A 25,975-nucleotide genomic window follows, 5' to 3' on the forward strand; every position below is an offset into this window, starting at 1 on the left:
AAAGGTGAGATGTTGCAGACATTTTTTCACAGAAATCCTTTCTTTCAGATTTCTGCATTTTCTGGGAGGCCAGAGGCCCCAGAAGATGAATGTAAACAGTTGTTATCAGCTGCTGTGGAATGTAACAGGGACACCTTGATTGGCTCATGTTTGTATGTTTATAATTGAGGGCCAATCACAAGAGCAAGCCAGGGGACCGAGTCCCTGGGCACAACTTTGTTTTAGATTCTTTCTTTTCTATTCTTGGCTTAGCAAGCATCTGCAACTTCTCTCTTTATTCTATTTAGTATAGTCATAATGTATTTTATATCATATATCAATAAATCCAGCCTTCTGATCAAGAAACAAGATTCATCATCTCTCTCACCAGCAGTGACCCCACTCAGGCGCTGCAACAGCATTGAGCTGTGAATCAAGAACATTTGGGTTCCTGCCACTTGGATTTGTATCCCTAAATGCAATGTCTTTGCCTGGAGGAGAGCCTTGCTCAAGTGAGAAAGCAGAAAGATCAGAGAGGGTGCTCGGGAAGGTCTCCTGTGGTGCAGAGCTGTCAGCGCCTGGGAGGTGAGAGCGGGCCCGGCCTTGGCCGGGGTGGAGCCCCAGCAGAGCCTCGGCAGAGGCCGGAGCAGGCTGAGCCCCGGCAGAGGCAGGCTGGAAGGAGGCCCCTGGAGCTGCAAGAGGCAGCAGCCAGGCCCTGGGTGCCTGTTCCTGGCAGCGGGTGAATCCTCTGCTCTCAGAGCCCAGGTGGCAGCTGGCAGCTGCCGAGGGGAAGCGCAGCCGTGCTGGGCACAGCCCAGCCTGGAGGCATTGGCCGTCTGGAGTGTGCCCAGGAGCAGAGAAAGGCCCAGGGCAGCTGAGGGCTGCTGGGCTGCCTGAGGATTCCTCCTCTTCTGCCGGCTGCCCTGCAACTCCTGGCAAAGGTCAGCAGTGTGTGCAGCACTCTGGGCACCGGGGCAGGGAGCTGGGCTGCTCAGCAGGCTGGAGCACAGGGCAGCTTCCTTCAGGCCCGGCTCTTGTGCCAGGGGAAGCGAGGCCAGCGTGAGGCAGGGACAGCTTGGCAGGGCACATCTGCAGGAGCCAGCGCCTCACATAGCTCTGGGAGGAAGCGCCCGCAATCCTGCAGTTCTTCACTGAGCCAGAGCAAAGGTGTGAGATGCAGAGTGTTTGGCAGGAATATTCAGGCCCACCAGGCCAGCCTGCTTTGTGCTCTCTGGCACACAGCAAGCGATGTGCAATGCAGCTCTGAGCTGCTGGGTGAGAGGGAATCAGAGATGTGCCTGAGGGTTTTGCTTGAGTAGTGAACTGATTAGGAAGGGAGCAGAATGGTTGCAGTCAGCAATTTGTGGTTTTTTTATTAGTTTCTGAAGAAAGGATGCAATGTGTCTTCACTCAGCAAAAGCACTTGCAGGACTTCTTGGCATAATGCTTGTGTTTGATTTTGAGAGTAGGAAGGAGAGATGTTGGGAAAATGTTAAAGCGTAACAAATGGGGCTTAGTCTTGTGAATTCCTTGAGCTTTAACAGGCAGCGCTTAATGTGTCCAAGTTGCCTTCCCCCATTGCAGTGCCTAATGTGTGCAAGTGGCTGTCTTAACCCTGAGAATAAAGAGAATGGTCCTCCTTAGAAGTTAGCTGGAATGCATTCAAAGGAAGAAAGTGTTTTTAGGATGCTCTTGATTAGTAAAGGAGAATTTGAGGAATGGGAATATTTCTCAAGCAACTGCGTCCAAGGCCCTGCCATATTTGATGTTTGAGCAGGTTGACAAGGTAATGAAGAAAGGTGTCTTGTTTAATGGGTGGGAACTTGACCCTTTGCCCTGTTTGAGGGCAAATTTGGGAGAGAACCCCCGAAGGGGTTCCTCTAGAAAGCAGACTCAATTGGCCCCGCTCGCAACCGGTTTGGGAGAAATCACCTCCTTGGCAAAGAGTGGAAAAAACTGTTTATTAAGCAATAAAAGCCAAACAATATTAAACAATAAAACCTCCTGCTGCTCCAAAAAAAAGACAAACTCAGAAAGTCTCCTCTGTGGGCTGTGACTCAGCTCACTCAGTCTCCTGTCAGTCCCTGTGGTGCTGGAAATGCCGCAGCCCAGGCCCGGCTTGGTGGGTCACAGGTGTGAGCTGCCAGTGCTCTTCTGGTGTTCAGACTGGAGAAGGTCTAAACAGGTCCAAAGAAAATGGAAAAAAATCCCACAGTCCAGAGAACTTCTTTGCCTCAGCTAGCTAAAACTAACTAAAAGCAAAGGAGACCTCTGTCCTGCTGTCTGTCCATTTGCAGACAGCACAGTGCAGGAGCAGGAATGTGGAGGAGTAAGTGCAGTTTCTGAATGAAACTCCATACTTCTTCTCCCTGCCACTTTATTCTTGGAACAAGTCTTAAAGGTGCAAAACCTATTATTCAGCAAAACCAGAACAGATGACTGGGGATACAAGCATGATATAGTCAGGACAGGACACCCTTGAAAGAGAAACAATGTATTGGTCAATTGGTGGGCAGTCAAGCTTTGAAAGGGGAACAGTGCATAATGGAGCTCTTGGTGGCAGGGAGTCGGTATCTTGAGCCATCATGGCCTCATCTCACACACCGGCCATGTGTGGGCCGATGCTGTAACTGGGAAAATTCCACTCCTGAACCGGAGATACAGGGCCTGGTTCTGGGGTGGAGGGGTGAGAAAGATGAGATGCACAGCATTTTGATCTAGGGGATGTCCTGGAAGTGCACTGCCTACCTGCCCCTGGTGCCAAGCACCACAATCCATCTCCTTCTCTGGCTCAGCAGATTTTTGGGAATCCAGGGGTTGTTATGTATTATTTGCTTTGCAGGCCCGGTTGTGGCTTAGGTTCTTTTGTGCATGGGTCTCCTCCTGAACCTGTGACAGTGACCATCAAGCACCTACAGAACACTCCTGCTCTGATGTCAATAAATTCTGAGAAGTGATAGAAATGTGTTTGATAAATTGGGGTAATGTTTAGCCTGTGAGTTTCCACAAATTGAATATATCTTAATTCCGTAGATACCAAGTAGTAAGTGAGATTGCTGGATGTACATATGTAAGAGAAGTGATTCCCTATGCACCGAGTACTAAAATACAGTAATGCCTCCTATCTAACCCTGAGCTGGCAGCAGGGATCAGACCCTGCTTGAAAACTTTCATTTTGGCAACTTCTGTAAGCAGGAAAGAAAGGTCAAAATGAAACATTTTCACCTTATGTTTTCCTCTGGTGGACCTTTTTGGGAGCCAAGGTGTCCTGGGTGTGTGCAGAGCAGAGCAGCCCCAGAAACCCCTTGGTTTGCCCACAAGTTGTCATGCCTTGTTGCAAGTGTGCCCAGCTCTGGCAGGAGAAAGAGCCTGCAGCGCAGTGGGCACCGTGCCCTGCCCAGCCAGGGCTCTCTGGCACACAGCAGCAGCAGCAGCGCCGTTCAACCCGCTCCTGCCTTGGCTTCCCCTGGCACACAGAAGCCTCTGGAAATCAGCACCGCCAGTGACATTCCCAGCCTGGAGCAGCTCCTGCATACAGGCAGATGCTGCCAGTTTGACTGCTTCCAAAGGGGAATAAAGGCAGAGATGTACATTTATTATTCCAGCTATTATCTGACTCAGCTGGCATGTAAGTAGAGGTTTTCCCTGGGTGTAACCTATCTTGGCTTTTGTATGCCTTCCTGCTCTTTCTCAGTGACCGGGTTTCTGATTTTGAAACAGGAAGAACATTAGAATGACACTGGTTTGGTAAACGTCCTTTCAAGTAGCTCAGCTAAAAAGGGGGTGTCTGTAGCCACAGGGGAAGCATTTGCAAGGGAACCTGCAGGGCTTCTGTTCCCTCCACAAGAGAGTTTGTGGCAGCAGAGTCTGTCATTTCCTCAGTTTACTGGGATTGCAAGACACCTTTGGAAATGTAGAATGGGAGACCTCCTTGGAGGGCCTTCTAAAAACTCTGCCGTTGATCCCAGAATTCAGGGAATGCTTCTTTCTTTCTAAATTTTCTCATGAAAGGATTTGACTGTCTAACTTGATCTTTTACTGAGTGCTAAAACAGTGGTTCCCTTTGCAAGGAAATGCAAATTCCAAAGCAGTGAGTGTCTGCTGCAGAACCCTGGAGCTGCTGCTGTCCTGTTTCACAATAGAAGTGCCACAGCTCAGGTTGATTTGGGGGAAGCTTTTCTGGGCAACTTGTTTCCAGCAAGAGAATTAATGAGAATTAGTGCATGATTTTCTAAAACAAGGAACTGAGGGAGAGGATAAAAAAAGCTACTTGATGTGTTTGGTAGAACAGGAGCACCGAGTGATAAAGAACAATATGCATTTTCTTGATCATGTTTGTATTCATTTATGGCAAAACAGGCCAAAGTGTAGGCACAACCAAGAGTATTGTCCTGATCTCTTGCTGGCTGTGAATGGAATGTGTCTTTTGGAGGGAAGTTGTGAAACGGGAAGTCATCTCTGTTTGGGTTGACTTGTTCTGTGGGATTCAGCAGCCCAAGCAGTTTTCTCACAGCATCTGGTTAATTTTCTCTTCCCCACTACAGGTCACGTGAGGCGTACATTCAGAGATGCTGCTCATGAGGTAAGTGAGAAAGAGAGATTTCATATTGGGGTGATGAAGAATTTTAGAGCAAGCTGAGAGCTTGGCCAGTGGCAGTAGAGTGTAGAGGGCCAGCTGGATAGGCCAGAAAAAAATCCCTTTTGGTGACTGCAGCATCAAAAACAAAGGAATCACTGCCTAATTCCCGCTTTTCCATTTCAGAACTTAAAAGAACTAGAAGCAAGGTGTTACAACAATAACATTGTTACCAGATAAGAGGCAGGGTGCAGGATTTAAATGAGAGCAACTTGCAGTGCATTTCAATTAGTATTCCATTGCTATCAAAGTTCCTGATTTCTCCTTAAAAGATGTGGTGGTAAATGTGAAAAGAAATGAGGATCTGAATGATAGGTCATGGCCTGTGCCTTATACCTTTCTCCTGCCACAGCGGACAGAACCAACAGCCATCTCTCCCCTGGCTCCCTCTGCTCCTGGAGAAGAAGCCCAAGAGGAGAAAATGCAGGTGGAGGAGTGCCAGACTCCATCTTTGCCCACACCAGAGCCTGGATATCCTGAGCCTGTAAGTGCCAGTTGTGGGTGGTGCTGTCTTTGGTGCAAGGCAGAGGTGCAAGTTTTGGAGCAGCCAGCACTTCCTGTTGCTGGCTGAAGATGATGAGTGCTGGAGTGCTGCCAGGAGCTAGGGATTTCCTGCAGGCAGTGACAGCAGAACTTGGCCTTTGACCTGTGATGTTGGGGCTCTAAAGTGCTGGTGCCTCTGGGAGACCATCAGGCTGCTTGGCTCTATTTCATGGCTTCTGCAGTGCAGTGGCTGTGGGCACAAGTTGTAATGCTGTACGTCCCTGGTCTTTGTTTGTTTTCCGGTTTTGGAATGCTGTGTTTAGCTTGTGAGTCTGGTCTGGAGTTTTCTTGAATTCTTCTTCAGTTCTACAAAGTCTTTTGGACCAGGTGACTTGTTGCTTTTGACAAGCTGCAAGGAGATGGTTGTGTTGTCTGTGAAGCTGTGGGGGGCCATTCTTATCCTGTGTGATCAAAGAAAGAAAGTGAGTAGTTATGAAGCCTCCTTGTGAGGCAAGAAAGCAAAAGGGGCAAGTTTCTGTTGTTGCTTTTAGTGATTAAGTCTGTAGCTTTGGTAAGTGCCTTGGAGCCTTGACTGGGGGTGAAGCTGCCAGACCTTGACTGCTGTCATGTGTTGCTGAAAAGAAGAAGGCCATCTTGAAACACTAAATGCTGTATTTGAAGGCAAATGGGCAACTCTGTGGCTGGGGAGCTTCATGAGTCAAAAGGCCCCAAGGGTGCGGTAGAAGATCAGCTGAACAAGAGCCAGCCCTGGACCTGGTGTCAGTGAAGGCCAAGGGCATGGTGGGCTGTGCCAGCAGCAGTGGGGCAGCAGGAGCAGGGTAGTGAGCGTGGCCCTGTGCTGGGCAGCGCTGCACGCACAGCTGGAGTGCTGGGTGCACTTGTGGGCCCTGGGGAGCAGAAAGTGAGGTATGGGCTGCAGTGTTTTCACAGAAGGACACAGGAGCTGGGCAAGGGAATGGAGCACAAGCCCAGGGAGGAGGTGCTGAAGGAGCTTTAGTCTGGAAAATTGAAGTCTCTTGAGGGACCATCAGGCAGACTTCCTTTAATCATTACGTGACAGTGCTCACCACAAGGACCGGTTCCCTACTAAACATGCTCTTTGTAAAACCAAGTGCTTTAGACACGGAAGTGGGGGACACTTGCATCTTGTGACTTGTTGGCTTGTGGGTTGTTCATTTTCTAGGTGAGGTTTGCCATGTTCATTTTCTTCTTAACCAGCACGCAAGGATGCTTCTCAAAAACGTTTCCAGTCCCTTTCCCACCATGGATTAAATTGTGATCTAGTTGGAGATTTCCCTGTCTGCAGCAGCAGTAGCAAAGGCATCGCTGTCGATTTCGTGCTTTTCCATTTCATAGCTTTCAAGAACAAAAACCAGAATTTTACAGAGATGGCATTGCTTGTTGATAGCAGCCCGGGAGGAATATGAACCTCAGATCCAAATAGAGTACTGTTGAATTGGCCCATTATAAATTGGTCGGTGGGATTTAGAATCCCTGTGTGGCTACAAAATGGTCTGATTTCTCCTTAGAAGACGTGGTGGTAGATCTGAAAAGAAATGAGGTTCTGAATGATAGGTCATGGCCTGTGCCTCATGCATCTCTCTTGCCACAGCTGACAAAACCAACGGCCATCTCTCCCCTGGCTCCCTCTGCTCCTGGAGAAGAAGCCCAAGAGGAGGAAATTGAGAGGGATGAATGCCATACTCCATCTTTGCCCACACCACAGCCTGGATATCCTGAGCCTGCTAGTGCCAGTTGTGGGTTGTGCTGTCTTTGGTGCAAGGCAGAGGTGCAAGTTTTGGAGCAGCCAGCACTTCCTGTTGCTGGCTGAAGATGCTGAGTGCTGGAGTGCTGCCAAGTGCAAGGGATTTCCTGCAGGGAGTGACAGCAGAACTTGGCCTTTGACCTGTGGATGTTGGGGCTCTAAAGTGCTGGTACCTCTGGGAGAGCATCTGGCTGCTTGGCTAATGGAAACTCTGTCTCTTGCCTTGTGCTGCACTATGGGCAATAGCGTGTGAAAGTGGTCTGGAGTTTACTGGAGTTCTTCTTCAGTTCTGCAGAGTCTTTTTGGACCAGGTGTTTTTCAGCTTTCGATAGGGTGCAATGAGTGTGTCTTTTGCCCATGAGGCTGTTGGGGAGCCATTATTACCCCGAGTTGACCAAGGAAGAAAGTGAGCCGGAATGGAGCCGCCTGGTGAGGAAAAAAATTCAGAAGGGGCAAGTTTTGGTTGTTGCATTTAGGGATGAAGTCTGCAGCTTTGGCAAGTGCCTTGTAAGCTGCAGAGGGGATGAAGCTGCAAATCCTTGTCTGTTTTGTCTTGTTGCTCAGACGAGGAAGGCCATCTACTAATGGTTGATGTCTTATTAAAAGTCAAATGGGAAAATCTGCGCCTAGGGAACTGCATGAGTTAAAAGGCCCCAGGGGTGTGGTAGAAGATCAGCTGAACAAGAGCCAGCCCTGGACCAGGTGTCCAAGGAGGCCAAGGACATGGTGGGCTGTGTCAACAGCAGTGGGGCAACAGGAGTAGGGCAGTGAGTGTGGCCCTGTGCTGGGCAGCGCTGCAACCACAGCTGAACTGCAGTGTGCACTTGTGGGTCCCTGGGAAGCAGAAAGTCAGGTACGGGCTGCAGTGTTTTCACAGAAGGACACAGGAGCTGGGCAAGGGAATGGAGCACAAGCCCAGGGAGGAGGTGCTGAGGGAGCTTTAGTCTGGATAATGAGAGGGTCCTGAGGGACCTTCAGGCAGACTTACATCAATCGCTACAACACAGTGCACAGCACAAGGGGTGTTTCCCTACTAAACCTGCTCGCACTGCAACCAAGGGTTTACACACTGGAGTGGGTGGCTCTTCCATCTTGTGCCGTGTTGGCTTGTTGGTTTTCTAGAAGAGGTATGCCCTGTTCATTTTGTCCTTTTTCAGCAAGCCAAGATGCTTCCGCACAACATTTCCGGCCCTTTTGAGCACTGGATGCGAATGCTCTCGAGTTAGAGTTTTCCATATCTGCATCAGCAGAAGTAAAAGGAGCTGGTGTGTCCTTCATACTTTTCCCATTTAGAGCTATTAAGAACTAAAACCTCTGTTTTACGGATGAATCATTGCTTGCTGAATGCAGTCAGGGAGGAATATCAACCCTATATCCATCTGGACTTCTGTTGAATTTGCCCATTTAAATTTGGTCAGTGGGTGTAAGAATCCCTATCACACTATGAAGTGTTCTGATTTCTCCTTAGAAGATGTGGTGGTAGATCTGAAAAGAAATGAGGTCCTGAATGATAGGTCATGGCCTGTGCCTCATGCATCTCTCTTGCCACAGCTGACAAAACCAACGGCCACCTCTCCCCTGGCTCCCTCTGCTCCTGGAGAAGAAGCCCAAGAGGAGCAAATTGAGATGGAAGAACGGCAGACTCCATCTTTGGCCAAACTACACCCTGGATATCCTGAGGCTGTAAGTTCCAGCTGTTGGGTGGTGCTGTCTTTAGAGCAGGGCAGAGGTGCAAGTTTTGGAGCAGCCAGTGCTATCTGTTGCTGGCTGAGGATGCTGAGTGCTGGAGTGTGGCCAGGAGCTAGGGATTTCCTGCAGGCAGTGTGAGCAGAACTTGCCCTTTGACCTGTGATGTTAAGGCCCCAATGGGCTGGTGCCTCTGCGAGAGCATCTGGCTCCTTGGCTCAGGGAAGCTCTTTCTCTGGGCTTCAGCAGTGCTATGGCCGAGGGCACACGTGGTAGTGCTGGAGGTCACGGACCTTTGTTTCTTTGTTTTCCCCTTTTAGAATGGTGTGTTTGGCTTGTGAGGCTGCGCTGCAATAATTCTTGTGTAATTCTTCAGTTTTGCCAAGTCTTTTGGACCAGATGTCTTTTGGTTTTTGATAAGCTTCAAGGAAATGGTTGTGTTGTCCATGAAACTGTGGGGGGCCACTGTTATCCTGTGTATCCGAAGAAAGAAAGTGAGTAGTTATGAAGCATCAGGATGAGGCAAGAAAGCAGAAGGGGCAAGTTTCAGTTGAGGCATTTAGTGATGAAGTCTTCTGCTTTGGCAATTGCCTTAGGGCCTGGAAAGCTGCAAGTCCTTGACTGCTTTCTGGTGTTGCTCAGAACATGAAGGCCATCTAAAAATGGCTGATGCTGTATTTAAAGTCAAAGGGCCAAATCCGTGGCTGGAGAGCTGTGTTCCTCACAAGGCCCCAGCGAGTGTGGTAAAAGATCAGATGAACAAGAGCAAGCCTGGGACCAGGTGTCCAAGAAGGCCAAGGGCATGGTGGCCTGTGTCCGCAGGAGTGGGGCAGCAGGAGCAGGGCAGTGAGCATGGCCCTCTGCTGGGCAGTGTTTCGGCCACAGCTGGAGTGCTGTGTGCACTTGTGGGTCCCTCGGAAGCAGAAAGTCATGGAGGGCTGCAGCCCTTTCAGAGAAGGACAGGGGAGCTGGGCAAGGGAATGGAGCACAGGCCCAGTGAGGAGGTGCTGAGGGAGCTTTTTCTCAGACAACAGGAGGCTCATGAGTGATCTTCAGGCAGGCTTCCATCCATCCCTACACAAAAGAGCTCACCACACAGGCCATTTCTCTACTAAACATCCTCCCACTGCATCCAAGTGCTTTAGACACTGGCGTGGGTGACACTTCCATCTTGTGCCTTGTAAGCTTGTTGGCTTGTTGGTTTGCTAGGAGAGGTTTGCCCTGATCATTTTCTCTTTTTCCGGCAAGCAAAGATGCTTATGCACAGCGTATCCTTCCCCTTTTGTAGCACTGGAGGTTATTTTGATCCAGTTTGAAGTTTCCACGTCTGCAGCTGCAGTCGCAAGGTCATTACTGTGGCTTTCCTGCATTTCATTCCTGAGCTGAAAGCTGCATTTTACAGAAACATGGTTGCTAGCAGATAGCAGCCAGGGAGGAATATCAACCTCAAATGCATCTAGAGATCTGTTGAATTGGACCATTTTAAATTGTTTGGTGGGATTCAGAATCCCTATGTCACTATGAAATGTTCTGATTCCTCCTTAGAATTTAGGTAGGACATCTGAAAAGAAACGAGTTTCTAAATGACAGGTGACAGCCTGTCCTTCATGCTTCTCTCTTGCCACAGGTGACAGAACCAACAGCCGTCTCTCCCCTGGCTCCTGCTGCTCCAAGAGAAGAGGCCCAAGAGGAGAAAATGCAGGTGGAGGAGCGCCAGACTCCATCATTGCCCACACCAGAGCCTGGATATCCTGAGCCTGTGAGTGTCAGTCGTGAGTTGTGCAGTCTTTGGTGCAAGGCAGAGGTGCAAGTTTTGGAGCAGCCAGCGCTTCCTGTTGCTGGCTGAGGATGCTGAGTGCTGGAGTGCTGCCAGCAGCTAGGGATTTCCTGCAGGCGGTGACAGCAGAACTTGGCCTTTGACCTGTGATGTTGAGGCCCCAAAGGGCTGGTGCCCCTGGGAGAGCATCTGGCTCCTTGGCTCAGGGAAGCTCTATTTCATGGCTTCAGCAGTGCAGTGGCTGCGGGCACAAGTTGTAATGCTGTAGGTCACTGGTCTTTGTTTGTTTGTTTTCCATTTTTGGAAAGGTGTGTTTAGCTTGTGAGTCTGGTCTGGAGTTTTCTTGAGTTCTTCTTCAGTTCTACAAAGTCTTTTGGACAAGGAGACTTGTTCCTTTTGACAAGCTGCAAGGAGATGGTTGTGTTGTCCGTGAAGCTGTGGGGGGGCCATTCCTATCCTGTGTGACCAAAGAAAGAAAGTGAGTAGTTATGAAGCCTCCTTGTGAGGCAAGAAAGCAGAAGGGGCAAGTTTCTGTTGTTGCATTTAGTGATGAAGTCTGTACCTTTGAGAAGTGCCTTGGAGCCTGGATTGGGGGGGAAGCTGCAAGTCATTGACTGCTGTCATGTGGTGCTGAAAACAAGAAGAGCCATCTTGAAATGCTAAATGCTGTATTTGAAGGCAAATGGGCAACTCTGTGACTGGGGAGCTGCACAAGTCAAAAGGCCCCATAAGCGCCATAGCTGATCAGTCGAACAAGAGCCAGCCGTGGACCAGGTGTCCAAGAAGGCCAGGGTATGGTGGCTGTGCCAGCAGCAGTGGGGCAGGAGAAGCACGGCAGTGAGCGTGGCCCTGTGCTGGGAAGCGCTGCGGCCACAGCCTGAGTGCTGTGTGCAGTTGTGGGGCCTGTGAAGCAGAAAGTCACGGAGGGGCTGCAGTGTGTGCAGGACGGGGGAGCTGGGCAAGTGTGTGGAGCACAAGTGCAGTGAGGAGGTGCTGAGGAGCTTTAATCTGGACAATGGGAGGCAGATGAGGAATCTTCACACAGACGTCCATCAATCCTTACATAACATTGCTCACCACAAGGGCCGTTTCCCTACCAAATATCCCCTCCCTGTGTCTATGTCGTTTACATGCTGGAATGGATGACACTTCAGTCTTGTGCCTTGTTGGCTTGTGGGCTTGTTGGCTTGTTAGTTTGCTAGGAGAGGTTTGCTCTGTTCGTTTTCTCCTTTTCCAGCAAGCTAAGATGCTTCTGCACATTGTTTCCTACCCTTTACCAGCCCTGGATGAGATTGTGATTCAGTTTGAATTTTTCCATGTCTGCAGCAGCAGTAGCAAAGGCGTTGTGACACTTTCCTACTTTTCCAATTCACAGCTTTCAAAAACTAAAAGCTGCATTGTACAGAGACAGCATTTCTTGTTGATAGCAGCTAGAGAGGAACATCAACCCTATCACCATCTAGGGTTCTTTTGAATTGGCCCAATATAAAGTAGTTGGTGGGACTTAGAATCCCTATGTCGCTAAGAATATTTCTGAATTCTCCTTAGAATTTGTGGTGGGACATTGGAATAGAAATGAAGTTCTAAGTGATAGGTGGCAGCCTGGGCCTCATGCTTCTCTCTTGCCACAGCTGACAGAACCAACAGCCATCTGTCCCATGGCTCCCTCTGCTCCTGGAGAAGAAGCCCAAGAGGAGCAAATTGAGATGAATGCACGCCAGACTCCATCTTTGCCCACAGCACAGCCTGGATATCCTGAGCCTGTAAGTGACAGCTAGTCTTGAGAGCAAGGCAGAGGTGCAAGTTTCAGAGCAGCCAGCGCTTCCTGTGGCTGGCTGAGGATGCTAAGTGCTGGAGTGCTGCCAGCAGCTAGGGATTTCCTGCAGGGAGTGACAGCAGAACTTGGCCTTTGACCTGTGATGTTGAGGCCCCAAAGGGCTGGTGCCCCTGGGACAGCATCTGGCTCCTTGGCTCAGGGAAGCTCTATTACATGGCTTCTGCAGTGCAGTGGCTGTGGGCACAAGTTGTAATGCTGTAGGTCACTGGTCTTTGTTTGTTTGTTTTCCGGTTTTGGAATGCTGTGTTTAGCTTGTGAGTCTGGTCTGGAGTTTTCTTGAGTTCTTCTTCAGTTCTACAAAGTCTTTTGGACCAGGTGACTTGTTGCTTTTGACAAGCTGCAAGGAGATGGTTGTGTTGTCTGTGAAGCTGTGGGGGGGCCATTCCTATCCTGTGTGATCACAGAAAGAAAGTGAGTAGTTATGAAGCCTCCTTGTGAGGCAAGAAAGCAGAAGGGGCAAGTTTCTGTTGTTGCATTTAGTGATGAAGTCTGTACCTTTGAGAAGTGCCTTGGAGCCTGGATTGGGGGGGAAGCTGCAAGTCATTGACTGCTGTCATGTGGTGCTGAAAACAAGAAGAGCCATCTTGAAATGCTAAATGCTGTATTTGAAGGCAAATGGGCAACTCTGTGGCTGGGGAGCTGGAAGAGTCAAAAGGCCCTATGAGCGCCATAGAAGATCAGTTGAACAAGAGCCAGCCCTGTACCTGGTGTCAGTGAAGGCCAAGGGCATGGTGGCCGGTGTCAACAGCAGTGGGGCAACAGGAGTAGGGTAGTGAGCATGGCACTGTGCTGGGCACCACTGCAACCACAGCTGGAGTGCTGTGTGCACTTGTTGGTCCCTGGGAAGCAGAAAGTCAGGTACGGGCTGCAGTGTTTTCACAGAAGGACACAGGAGCTGGGCAAGGGAATGGAGCACAAGCCCAGGGAGGAGGTGCTGAGGGAGCTTTAGTCTGGATAATGAGAGGGTCCTGAGGGACCTTCAGGCAGACTTACATCAATCGCTACAACACAGTGCACAGCACAAGGGGTGTTTCCCTATTAAACGTGCTCTCACAGCAGCCACGGGATTTACACACTGGAGTGGGTGGCTCCTCCATCTTGTGCTGCGTTGGCTTGTTGGTTTTCTAGAAGAGGTATGCCCTGTTCATTTTCTCCTTTTCCAGCAAGCCAAGATGCTTCCGCACAACATTTCCCTCCCTGTTGAGCCCTGGATGCGAATGCTCTCGAGTTAGAGTTTTCCTTATCTGCATCAGCAGCAGAAAAGGAGTTGGTGTCTCCTTCCTACTTTTCCTGTCCAGAGCTATTAAGAACTAAAACCTCTGTTTTACAGATGCAACGTTGCTTGCTGATAGCAGTCAGGGAGGAATATCAACCTCATATCCATTTAGAGTTCTGTTGAAATGACCCATTTTAACTGGCTCAATGGGTGTAAGAATCCCTATATCACTATGAAGTGTTCTGATTTCTCCTTAGAAGATGTGGTGGTAGATCTGAAAAGAAATGAGGTCCTGAATGATAGGTCATGGCCTGTGCCTCATGCTTCTCTCTTGCAACAGGTGACAGAACCAACAGCCATCTCTCCCCTGGCTCCTGCTGCTCCTGTAGAAGAAGAAGCCCAAGAGGAGCCAATTGAGGTGGATGAATGCCAGACTCCATCACAGGCCACACCAGAGCCTGGATATTCCGAGCCCGTAAGTGCCAGTTGTGGGTGGTGCTGTCTTTAGAGCAAGGCAGAGGTGCAAGTTTTGGAGCAGCCAGTGCTATCTGTTGCTGGCTGAGGATGCTGAGTGCTGGAGTGTTGCCAGGAGCTAGGGATTTCCTGCAGGCAGTGTGAGCAGAACTTGCCCTTTGACCTGTGATATTAAGGCCCCAAAGGGCTGATGCCTCTGGGAGAGCATGTGGCTGCTTGGCTCGGGGAAACTCTTTCTCTTGGCTTGTCCTTCGCTATGGCCAATGGCATGTGCAACTGGTCTGGAGTTTTCTTGAGTTATTCTTCACATCTACAAAGTTCTTTCGGCCAACTGGTTTTGGCTTTTGATATGGTGCGAGGAGATGGTTCTGTTGTCCATGGATCTTGTCCTGTCTAGCCAAACAAAGAAACTGAGTAGGTTTGAAGCCTCCAAATGAGGCAAGAAAGAAGAAGGGGCAAGTTTCTGTTGATGCATTTAGTGATGAAGACTGCAGCTTTTGAAGTGACTTGGGGCTTGGAGTAAGTGTGAAGCAGCAAGACCTTTACCGCTGCCATGTGTTGCTGAAAACAAGAAGGCCATCTAGAAAGGCTAAATGCTGTATTTGAAAGCAAATGGCCAACTCTGTGACTGGAGAGCTGCACAAGTCAAATGCCCCATGAGCGCCATAGAAGATCAGCTGAAGAAGAGCCAGCCCTGGACAAGGTGTCCAAGAAGGCCAAGGGCATGGTTGGCTGTGTCAGCAGCAGTGGGGCAGCAGGAGCAGGGCAGTGAGCGTGGCCCTGTGCTGGGCAGCGCTGCAGCCCCAGCTGGAGTGCTGTGTGCACTTGTGGGTCCCTGGGAAACAGAAAGTCATGGAGGGGCCGCAGCGTTTTCAGAGGAGGACGGAGGAGCTGGGCAAGGCTGAGGGAGCACAAGCCCAGGGAGATGGTGCTGAGGGATCTTTAACCTGGACAATGGGAGATTCAGGACAACTTTCAGGCAGACTTTCATCAATCCCTACCCAACAGTGCTCACCACACGGACCATTTCCCTGCCAAACATCCCCACACTGAATTCAAGTGCTTTAAACACTGGAATGGGTGACACTTCCATCTTGTGCCTTGTTGGCTCCTTGGCTTGTTGGTTTGCTAGGAGAGGTTTGCCCTGATAATTTTCTCCTGTTCCAGCAATCTAAGATGCTTTTCCACCACGTTTCCTACCCTTTTTCAGCCTAGGATGAGATTGTCATCCAGTTAGAGTTATCCATGTCTTCTGCTCCCTTAGCAAAAAGTTGGGGTCTCCTTCCAACTTTTCCAAGTCAGAGCTTTCAAGAACTTAAAATTCTGTTTTACAGAGGCAACATTGCTTGCTGATAGCCACCATGGAGGAATATCAACCCTATATCCATCTAGAGTTCTGTTGCAGGGGCCCATTTAAATTTGGTCAGTGGGTGTAAGAATCCCTATCACACTATGAAGTGTTCTGATTTCTATTTAGAAGATGTGGTGGTAGATCTGAAAAGAAATGATGTCCTGAATGATAGGTCATGGCCTGTGCCTCATGCTTCTCTCTTGCCACAGCTGACAAAACCAACGGCCATCTCTCCCCTGGCTCCCTCTGCTCCTGGAGAAGAAGCCCAAGAGGAGCAAATTGAGATGGATGAACGCCAGACTCCATCTTTGGCCACACTACACCCTGGATATCCTGAGGCTGTAAGTTCCAGCTGTTGGGTGGTGCTGTCTTTAGAGCAGGGCAGAGGTGCAAGTTTTGGAGCAGCCAGTGCTATCTGTTGCTGGCTGAGGATGCTGAGTGCTGGAGTGTGGCCAGGAGCTAGGGATTTCCTGCAGGCAGTGTGAGCAGAACTTGCCCTTTGACCTGTGATGTGTGGGATCTCAGTCTCTCAGAACTGGGGTGCAGGGTGAACAAGACCCCCCCTGGGGGGCTCGGGAGTCCTGGAATGCTGCCAGAAATGTCTGGTGGCTGGACTTTGATCCCACATGGGAGATGACATCAGTATGAGGACGGGAGGATTTCACTGGGGTGAATGGTGAAGGGACAAGTTAATTGGAGTGTGAGATACAGGGTTTAAGATCCCTGTACAGGGGGGTCTAGAGAGGCAAGATGGAGGTACTGGGGCGTGCCCTTCTCCTTCTTCTTCTTCCTCTAGGCCTCCATCTTCTGTGGTGGAGTTGGCACTCCGGGATTGGACCTTACTAGGGGAACACTGGTTAATAAGGATAGAGGGTATTGGAGAAAAATGATAAATATTGTATACGTAACTCTGGGTATAAAGATAGGTGACCGCCCCAGGGGCTTTCAGTGTGTGCCCATGGCTGACTGCTGAGCAGAACTCTGTCAGGCCAAGAGAAAATCTTTTAGATAAGCAATTAATAAACACCGAGACCGAGAACAAATCTGAAGCTTCCTCTCGTCCTTTCGAACCCGGGGGCCCAAGGCCATCTTTGGGCTTTTTCCCCAGACCATCTAAACAGCCCAGAAATCCAACAACTGGCGTCCGCTGTGCGGGCTATCTCCCACCAAACCTTTCGGGGGGGGGAAAGCCCTGAAGAGCTGAAGAGCCAAGAGAACAGCACTGATAACTCCAGAGGAGGGAAGCCTGAAGAAAGAAAGAAGAAAAAGAAAAAACCGGCCGGGAGAAGCTGCAAAAATCAGCAGTCACTGAGAAATCCCATCTCTCAGCTTCTGCTGAAGACAGCTCGTAGCAGAGCGGCCTGGACTGGGACCAGAAAGGCGCCTCTGATCCATCCCTCGTAATCTGCTGGACGGAGAACAAGGGCCTCCAGACCACTCTGACGACAGATTCGGTAAGAAGGCCAAAATAAAATCATGGGGGCATCACTCTCCCAAGAACAACGGGAAATCTTTTCCACCTTACAAAGTGTAGCAGAATTATATACAGAAGGGATCCCAAAGAAAGAATTAAAACAGCTGTTATTATGGGCAAGGCTCAATTATCCACTTGCAGAGACATATCTGCTGTTCGAAGTGGGGTTTTGGCAAGAAATTAATAGGCATTTATATATTTTAGCAACAAAAAAAGATGAGACAGCGTTAAAGCTACTCTCGCCGGCAAGAATCATGTTACAAGGTATTTCAGTGCAGTCTAAAAGACTGGAAAAGCAGCGAGAAGCTGCGGTACCCTCAGAGAAGGGGGCGGAGCGGCAGAGCTCCGGGAAAAAAATTACTCTGGCTTTGAAAGGCCAGGGGGAAAGGGCTCTCGAAAAAAGAGAGCGGGAAAAAATATTAAAACCCCCGATCAAAAAATGCAACAAACCCCAAGGGCGTCCTGAAACTCCAGAGAGTGTGGAGGAGTCAGGAGCAGAAGGGGGGGAGCAGGAAGATAAGGGATCGGGGGGGGGGCCTGTTCGCGGTGAAAGCGGCGACGCGGCGGCGGCGGCAAACGCGAGCAGCGCGGGTGAGGATGAGGAGACGCGCGCGGAGGGCGAAACTCGCAAAAACCGGGGTGTAGACTCACACGCGGGCGCGAAAGCGGCGAACGCGGAAGGCGGGCTGAGGGAAAATGTGCAGCCTCAGCGAGCCGCCGCGGGGGCGCCGAGACGCAGGAGGCGCGCGGTTGTGACGTCAAATCCGGTGCGACGGTCAGCTCGAATCGCGGGTAGAGCCGGGGTGCCGGCGGGAGAGGCGAACACAACGTCAGAGGAGGAGGGGTCGGATTCTGGGACAGACCGAGGGGCTGGAACCTCGGAGGTGAAACAGGGGGGAGACGATGACGTCACCTTGGGGGACACCGGAAGTAGCTCAGAGACTACGCACGCGCAGAGAGTAGGACGCGCGCGGACCCGAGCCCGGTCCCCCGTGACGTCGCGGGTGAGGAGGGGCCGTGTTAGGGATTCTACGTCCCGGGGCTCCACACCATCTCCAGATCTGGCGCCTTTGGTCCAGAGCCTCGGAGTCCCAGTCCCTTCCCTTCATGGGAGACGCCGAGCCGGAAGAGGAAGTGGGGCAGTCGAGATCGCTCCGTCATCCGAGCCAGGGAGGCCGGTGACAGCGCCACCTAGTGGCAGGAGGGCAGAAGTGCACGACATGCCGGGTCGGCTCGGCGGAGCCACAGCGCCATCTCGTGGCGAGACTGCAACAATGCAGCAATTTTTTCCAACAATATATAAAAAGAAAAGCACCTCGAAGAAAACAATGTTAACACGACAAAGGGATTATCCATCCACTTCGGGATTTCATGAAGATGATGAAAGCTCAGATGAAGAACAGCTACAAGGGGAAGATGTCATAAGGATCACAGCATCGGAAGGTGTCCCAACATGGATGCTATCAGCAGCAGAAGCAGCAAAAAGCTTCTTGCATTCATTCGATACAGTGAAGAAGAAATATCAACAGGATCCTCGAGTTTCCTTTTCGGATTTAGGAGCAAGGCCAAAAACCTCAAGGCGAAAAATGAGACACTATGAATCACCGATGACATCTACAACACCATTATTCATGCAAATCCCAATGGAATCTGATGAAGAGGGGTTTCAAGAGCCGGTGAAGACAATGGATTGGAGGCAAATCAGAGAAGCATTGGAAAAGGAAAAGCATTTATTCCCGGGATCAGGGGATTTGACAATGCCAGTGACATATGATGCCCAGGGACAGAATCCGAGGTGGGAAAGGATGGGTCATGAGACACTCAAAGACTTAGGGAAGGCAGCTCAGACTTTTGGGCTGAACTCACAATACTTCAAACAGCTATTAAGAGGGACATTCTCTATGTATGATCTCACACCATATGACATTCGAAGTATTGTGGCAATGATCCTCACTGACACACAGAGTCTTGTCTGGGAAAAAAGGTGGAGAAAATATCTTGCTGAGTTGCGGAACAGATACCAAGGTGGGCCGAATGCGAACCTCACAGAAGGGCAATTAGCAGGGGATCCTCCAGATGATAATCCAGGGGAACAAGCAGCGCGGCTTCCACGAAGAGTGTTTAACGACATCAAAGAAGCAGCGCGATTGGCAATCATGCAAATTACGCCGACAGGAGCTCCGGATGTCCCGTTCTCTTGCATCAGGCAAGGTCCCACAGAGCCATTCATGTCATTCATCGACCGACTCACGCAAGCCGTGGATCGACAGGTGACAACAGAAGAAGTGAAGAGGCCTCTCTTGGAGAATTTAGCTTTCGGCAATGCCAACCCGGATTGTCAACGGGTGATTAGCACCATGCCAGGACGGCCATCCTTGGCAGAGATGGTGGAGGCATGCAGCAAGGTGGGGACGCCTCAGCACGTCGCAGCGATTGTAAAGGATGAATTAAAAGAGGAATGGGAGAAACAGCTAAAGGGACGCTCAGAAGGGCAATCAGAGGACAAGACATTGGAGAAGATGTTCGAGAAATTACTTCATCAACAGGACGAAAATATCAACAAAGTTCTTGCGGCAATGCAGAAAAGAAACAGACCCCAAGGAGGACAGTGCTACGGATGTGGGGAATCTGGGCACATGAAAAGGAATTGCCCACGGACACATATACCAACGCCAGCCCAGAGAGCGGAAAGACCAATTTGCGCACGGTGCGGAAGAGGAAGACACTCTGTGAAAGAATGTTATTCCCGGACAGATGTGGAAGGAAATCCGTTGCCGCATCCGGGAAACGGGAAATTGAGCGCGGGAAATCCCCGGCGCGCTCCGACACAAATACTGGCGGTGTCACAAGAACAGACAGGGCAGTCATCAGTGAGCGACAAGCAGATGCCCTCAGCAAAACCCTCAGTCGATTCCACAGTGACCCAGACCTCCTCCCACCAGGGGCACAGTGTGCATTGGCAGCTTCAAAACTAGTATGCTTTCTAGATGAAAGTCATGCGGAGATACCAACAGGTATCCGCGGGGACTCATACAAGAAACAAGATTTTTTGATAGTTGGACAAGATAAGTGCAGTATTCTTGGGCTCATTGTCTATCCAACAGTTGTCTCAGCAGACAAAAATACAGAGTTAACAGTTTTGGCAAGAGCGCTTCGTCCACCATTGACTGTGCCGGAAAATACTGTGGTTGCGAGAGCCTTCGCATTGCCACCACACGCAGTTGGAGAGGTCATGTCAATCTTCGACGAAGAAGGTCTCCCTATGAAAGAGCATGTTGAAGTACATACAACATGGGTGAAGCACATAGGTCGAGACCGACCCACGCTCACGTGCCAATTGACGTGTGGGGACAGGACAATATCGATCAGAGGTATGCTCGACACAGGGGCGGATGTAACAGTAATATCGTACATCTTTTGGCCACGCAATTGGAGCTTGGTCGCGCCATTGGGCTCTCTCTCAGGCATCGGGGGAGCATCTCTGTGTCTGCAAAGTGAGAATTCCGTCGTTGTCACGGGACCAGGAGATAAGACGGCGATCATTCGTCCTTTTGTCGTTCAAAAGCCGATCACAGTCTGGGGTCGGGACCTTTTGGCACAATGGGGCGCGAAGATCGAAATGGATTTTTAATAGGGGTCACTGCAGCACTCGCCACACTGAAGCTGACCTGGAAAACAGATGATCCAGTTTGGGTGGATCAGTGGCCCCTTGAGCGGAAAAAATTGAGTGCTTTGAAAGACCTGGTCCAAGAACAATTGCAGAAGGGACACATCAAGCCAACAGACAGCCCTTGGAATTCTCCGGTGTTTGTCATCAAGAAAAAGCTGTCGGGCAAGTGGAGGTTGTTACACGACCTCAGGAAGATCAACGAAGTCATAGAAGACATGGGGCCACTTCAGTTGGGACTTCCATCTGTCTCGATGATTCCCAGAGATTGGCAGCTTGTGGTCATTGACCTCAAGGATTGCTTTTTCAGTATCCCACTCCATCCAGATGATGCTCCGAGATTTGCCTTTTCAGTCCCGAGTATCAACAGGGAAACGCCTCTGCAGCGGTACCATTGGGTCTGCCTTCCACAAGGCCTGAAAAACTCTCCGACAATCTGTCAATGGTACGTGGCGCGAGCTTTGGCACCAGCACGAAAGAAATTTCCGAAGGCGAAGATCATTCATTACATGGATGATTTGCTCATCGCAGCATCAACACGACAGGAGCTGCAAGAAGCTCGTGACTGTGTGATCACAGAGGTGCAAAAGGCAGGTCTGGAAATCAGCATTTCAAAGATTCAAGAGGTTGCACCTTGGAAATATCTAGGGTGGAAAATCTCAGAGAAAACAATAAAGCCTCAAAAGGTGGAGATCAGCACAAAGGTCAACAATTTGCATGATTTGCAACAGCTTTTGGGAGAAATCAACTGGATGAGACCAGTTTTGGGAATCACAAATAGTGACATTCCAGCACTGCTTGATCTCTTGAGAGGAGACACAGACATTCGTTCTCCCAGGACACTCACACCAGAAGCAAGAAAAGAGTTGGAGAAAATCTCGGACGCGATACAGAAAAGGCAGGCACATCGATTTGTTCCATCGTTGCCTTTTCAGTTGGCAGTGCTGGGGAAGAAAACGCAGTTCCATGGTTTGATCTTCCAATGGGATGAATCGCAAAAGGACTCTTTGATAATCATAGAGTGGATTTTCCTACCGCACAGGCCCGCGAAAACGATTCTCACAGATCTGGAGATGGCAGCACAAATCATCATAAAGGCGAGAACAAGGCTGCTGACAATGGCAGGAAGAGAATTCTCAGTCATCAGGTTACCTCTGAAACGAGACTACTTCGATTGGGCAATGCAACAATCGAAAGACCTATTAATCGCATTGTTAGCGTTCCCAGGAGCTTGCACAATCCACTTTCCCCAACACAGAATACTGCAATCGCAAATATGCTATAGAGCAAAACCACAGATAAGTGAAGAACCTTTGGACGGGATCACCGTGTTCACGGATGGCTCGGGGAAGACACACAAGTCAGTGATCACGTGGAGAGACTCAACGACAGGGGATTGGGAATCAGACGTGAGGATGGTTCAGGGCTCTCCACAAATTGTGGAGTTGGCAGCCGTTGTCCGAGCATTTCAGTTGTTCAAACAGCCTCTCAATCTGGTGACAGATTCCGCATATGTTGCGGGTGTGGTCAAGAGATTGGAGGGTTCGCTCTTGAAAGAAGTCAGTAATGAGGTTTTATACTCATACCTGACAAGCTTGAAAACACTGCTAGAGAGCAGGGAAAGAGAGTATTTCATCACACACATTAGAGCGCACACAACACTTCCAGGGTTTTTAGCGGAAGGGAATGCTCGGGCGGACAGGTTGACAATGCCCATTTTGCAAACACTGCCGGACATTTTTGAGCAGGCAAGGTTAAGTCATGCGTTCTTTCATCAGAATGCGCAAGCACTGATGGAGTCCTTTCGTCTCACAAAGAGTCAGGCGAGGGAGATCATTAGTGCTTGTCCAGACTGTCAGCTTGTGCAGCCACCTTCTTCTACCGGGGCCATCAATCCGCGGGGGCTGCAAAGTCTTCAGTTGTGGCAAGCTGATGTCACAAAATACCCATCTTTTGGGAAGCTCAAAAATGTTCATGTTTCTGTAGATACATTCTCAGGTGCAGTCTTTGCTTCAGCACATGCTGGGGAAACAGCAGACCATGCTTGCCGACACTTTCTGCAGGCATTTGCAGCATTAGGTGTGCCTCAGGAGATAAAAAAGATAATGGTCCAACATACACAGGCAGGGTGCTTGACAGATTCCTGAAAAGATGGGGTGTCAGACACACGTTTGGTATTCCGCATTCACCCACAGGTCAGGCAATCATTGAGAGAACACATCACACCCTAAAATCCCTTCTGGACAGACAGAGAAGGGGTGAGCCAGAGGCAACACCTCACATGAAATTAAATAAGGCACTGTATGTGCTGAATTTCCTAAATAGCTCATCCTCGGAACCTGATCCACCGATCGTGAGACATTTTCTAAACAACACACAGGCAAAGCTAAGGGAAAATCCTTTAGTTTTGATCAGGAACCCAGAGACCGGACAAATAGAGGGTCCTTTCAGACTAATCACTTGGGGAAAGGGTTTCGCTTGTATCTCCACAGATCGAGGTCTGAAGTGGGTGTCGGCACGGCACGTGAAGCCATTCCGAACGCGAGAACACGAGAATGCTGATCCAAGAAGCAAAGAGACGAGTACTCAGACAGAAGTCGAGACTCGGGCTGCGAAAAACGACACAGAAGAGAAATGAAAAGAAACTAAGGACTTTGGGGGGTTTTCACATAAAAGCGAGAAAGGTCTTTTGGTGCAAACAGAAGGGGGAGATGTGGGATCTCAGTCTCTCAGAACTGGGGTGCAGGGTGAACAAGACCCCCCCTGGGGGGCTCGGGAGTCCTGGAATGCTGCCAGAAATGTCTGGTGGCTGGACTTTGATCCCACATGGGAGATGACATCAGTATGAGGACGGGAGGATTTCACTGGGGTGAATGGTGAAGGGACAAGTTAATTGGAGTGTGAGATACAGGGTTTAAGATCCCTGTACAGGGGGGTCTAGAGAGGCAAGATGGAGGTACTGGGGCGTGCCCTTCTCCTTCTTCTTCTTCCTCTAGGCCTCCATCTTCTGTGGTGGAGTTGGCACTCCGGGATTGGACCTTACTAGGGGAACACTGGTTAATAAGGATAGAGGGTATTGGAGAAAAATGATAAATATTGTATACGTAACTCCGGGTATAAAGATAGGTGACCGCCCCAGGGGCTTTCAGTGTGTGCCCATGGCTGACTGCTGAGCAGAACTCTGTCAGGCCAAGAGAAAATCTTTTAGATAAGCAATTAATAAACACCGAGACCGAGAACAAATCTGAAGCTTCCTCTCGTCCTTTCGAACCCGGGGGCCCAAGGCCATCTTTGGGCTTTTTCCCCAGACCATCTAAACAGCCCAGAAATCCAACAGTGATGTTAAGGCCCCAATGGGCTGGTGCCTCTGCGAGAGCATCTGGCTCCTTGGCTCAGGGAAGCTCTTTCTCTGGGCTTCAGCAGTGCTATGGCCGAGGGCACACGTGGTAGTGCTGGAGGTCACGGACCTTTGTTTCTTTGTTTTCCCCTTTTGGAATGGTGTGTTTGGCTTGTGAGGCTGCGCTGCAATAATTCTTGTGTAATTCTTCAGTTTTGCCAAGTCTTTTGGACCAGATATCTTTTGGTTTTTGATAAGCTTCAAGGAAATGGTTGTGTTGTCCATGAAACTGTGGGGGGCCACTGTTATCCTGTGTATCCGAAGAAAGAATTGAGTAGTTATGAAGCGTCAGAGTGAGGCAAGAAAGCGGAAGGGGCAAGTTTCAGTTGAGGCATTTAGTGATGAAGTCTTCTGCTTTGGCAATTGCCTTAGGGCCTGGAATGCGGGTGAAGCTGCAAGTCCTTGACTGCTTTCTGGTGTTGCTCAGAACATGAAGGCCATCTAGAAATGGCTGATGCTGTATTTAAAGTCAAATGGCCAAATCTGTGGCTGAGGAGCTGCGTTCCTCAGAAGGCCGCAGCGGGTGCGGTAAAAGATCAGATGAACAAGAGCCAGCCTGGGACCAGGTGTCCAAGAAGGCCAGGGGCATGATGGCCTGTGTCAGCAGCAGTGGGGCAGCAGGAGCAGGGCAGTGAGCATGGCCCTGTGCTGGGCAGCGCTGCGGCCACAACTGGAGTGCTGTGTGCACTTGTGGGTCCCTGGGAAGCAGAAAGTCATGGAGTGGCTGCAGCGTTTTCAGAGAAGGACAGGGGAGCTGGGCAAGGGAATGGAGCACAGGCCCAGTGAGGAGGTGCTGGGGGAGCTTTATCTCAGACAACAGGAGGCTCATGAGTGATCTTCAGGCAGGCTTCCATCCATCTCTACACAACAGTGCTCACCACGGAGGCCATTTCTGTACTAAACATCCTCCCACTGCATCCAAGTGCTTTAGACACTGGAGTGGGTGACACTTCCATCTTTGCCTTGTAAGCTTTTTGGCTTGTTGATTTGCTAGGAGAGGTTTGCCCTGATCATTTTCTCTTTTTCCAGCAAGCAAAGATGCTTATGCACAGCGTTTCCGGCCCCTTTTGCGGCAGTGGATGACATTTTGATCCAGTTTGAAGTTTCCACGTCTGCAGCTGCAGTCGCAAGGTCATTACTGTGGCTTTCCTGCATTTCATTCCTGAGCTGAAAGCTGCATTTTACAGAAACATGGTTGCAAGCAGATAGCAGCCAGGGAGGAACATCAACCTCAAATGCATCTAGAGATCTGTTGAATTGGCCCATTTTAAATTGTTTGGTGGGATTCAGAATCCCTATGTCACTATGAAATGTTCTGATTTCCTCCTTAGAATTTAGGTAGGACATCTGAAAAGAAACGAGGTTCTAAATGACAGGTGACAGCCTGTCCTTCATGCTTCTCTCTTGCCACAAGTGACAGGACCAACAGCCGTCTCTCCCCTGGCTCCTGCTGCTCCTGGAGAAGAAGCCCAAGAGGAGAAAATGCAGGTGGAGGAGCGCCAGACTCCATCATTGCCCACACCAGAGCCTGGATATCCTGAGCCTGTGAGTGTCAGTCGTGAGTTGTGCAGTCTTTGGTGCAAGGCAGAGGTGCAACTTTTGGAGCAGCCAGCGCTTACTATTGCTGGCTGAGGATGCTGAGTGCTGGAGTGCTGCCAGCAGCTAGGGATTTCCTGCAGGCAGTGACCGCAGAACTTCGCCTTTGACCTCTGATGTTGAGGCCCCAAAGGGCTGGTGCCCCTTGGAAAGCATCTGGCTCCTTGACTCAGGGAAGCTCTGTTTCATGGCCTCTGCAGTGCAGTGGCTGCGGGCACAAGTTGTAATGCTGTAGGTCACTGGTCTTTGTTTGTTTGTTTTCCGGTTTTGGAATGGTGTGTTTAGCTTGTGAGTCTGGTCTGGAGTTTTCTTGAGTTCTTCTTCAGTTCTACAATGTCTTTTGGACCAGGAGACTTGTTGCTTTTGACAAGCTGCAAGGAGATGGTTGTGTTGTCCGTGAAGCTGTGAGGGGCCATTCCTATCCTGTGTGATCAAAGAAAGAAAGTGAGTAGTTATGAAGCCTCCTTGTGAGGCAAGAAAGCAGAAGGGGCAAGTTTCTGTTGTTGCATTTAGTGATGAAGTCTGTGGCTTTGGGAAGGGCCTTGGAGCCTGGATTGGGGGGGAAGCTGCAAGTCATTGACTGCTGTCATGTGGTGCTGAAAACAAGAAGAGCCAT

General features: G+C 49.9%; 1 protein-coding gene across 1 annotated transcript in view; it reads left to right on the plus strand.

The window, feature by feature from the left end:
* Positions 1-25,975, plus strand: part of LOC128942958 (uncharacterized) — a 64,459-nt gene that overhangs the window by 22,513 nt on the left and 15,971 nt on the right. Inside the window, exon 3 of the mRNA XM_054285698.1 lies at positions 11,979-12,110. Within this exon, the coding sequence (XP_054141673.1) occupies positions 11,979-12,110 (132 nt within the window). The remainder of the gene's footprint in view (positions 1-11,978; positions 12,111-25,975) is intronic.

This window comes from Melozone crissalis, unplaced genomic scaffold (genome assembly GCF_028551555.1).
Source record: "Melozone crissalis strain CALT ecotype California unplaced genomic scaffold, PUWL_Pcris_2 ptg000005l_1, whole genome shotgun sequence".
In the NCBI taxonomy this organism is placed as follows: domain Eukaryota; kingdom Metazoa; phylum Chordata; class Aves; order Passeriformes; family Passerellidae; genus Melozone; species Melozone crissalis.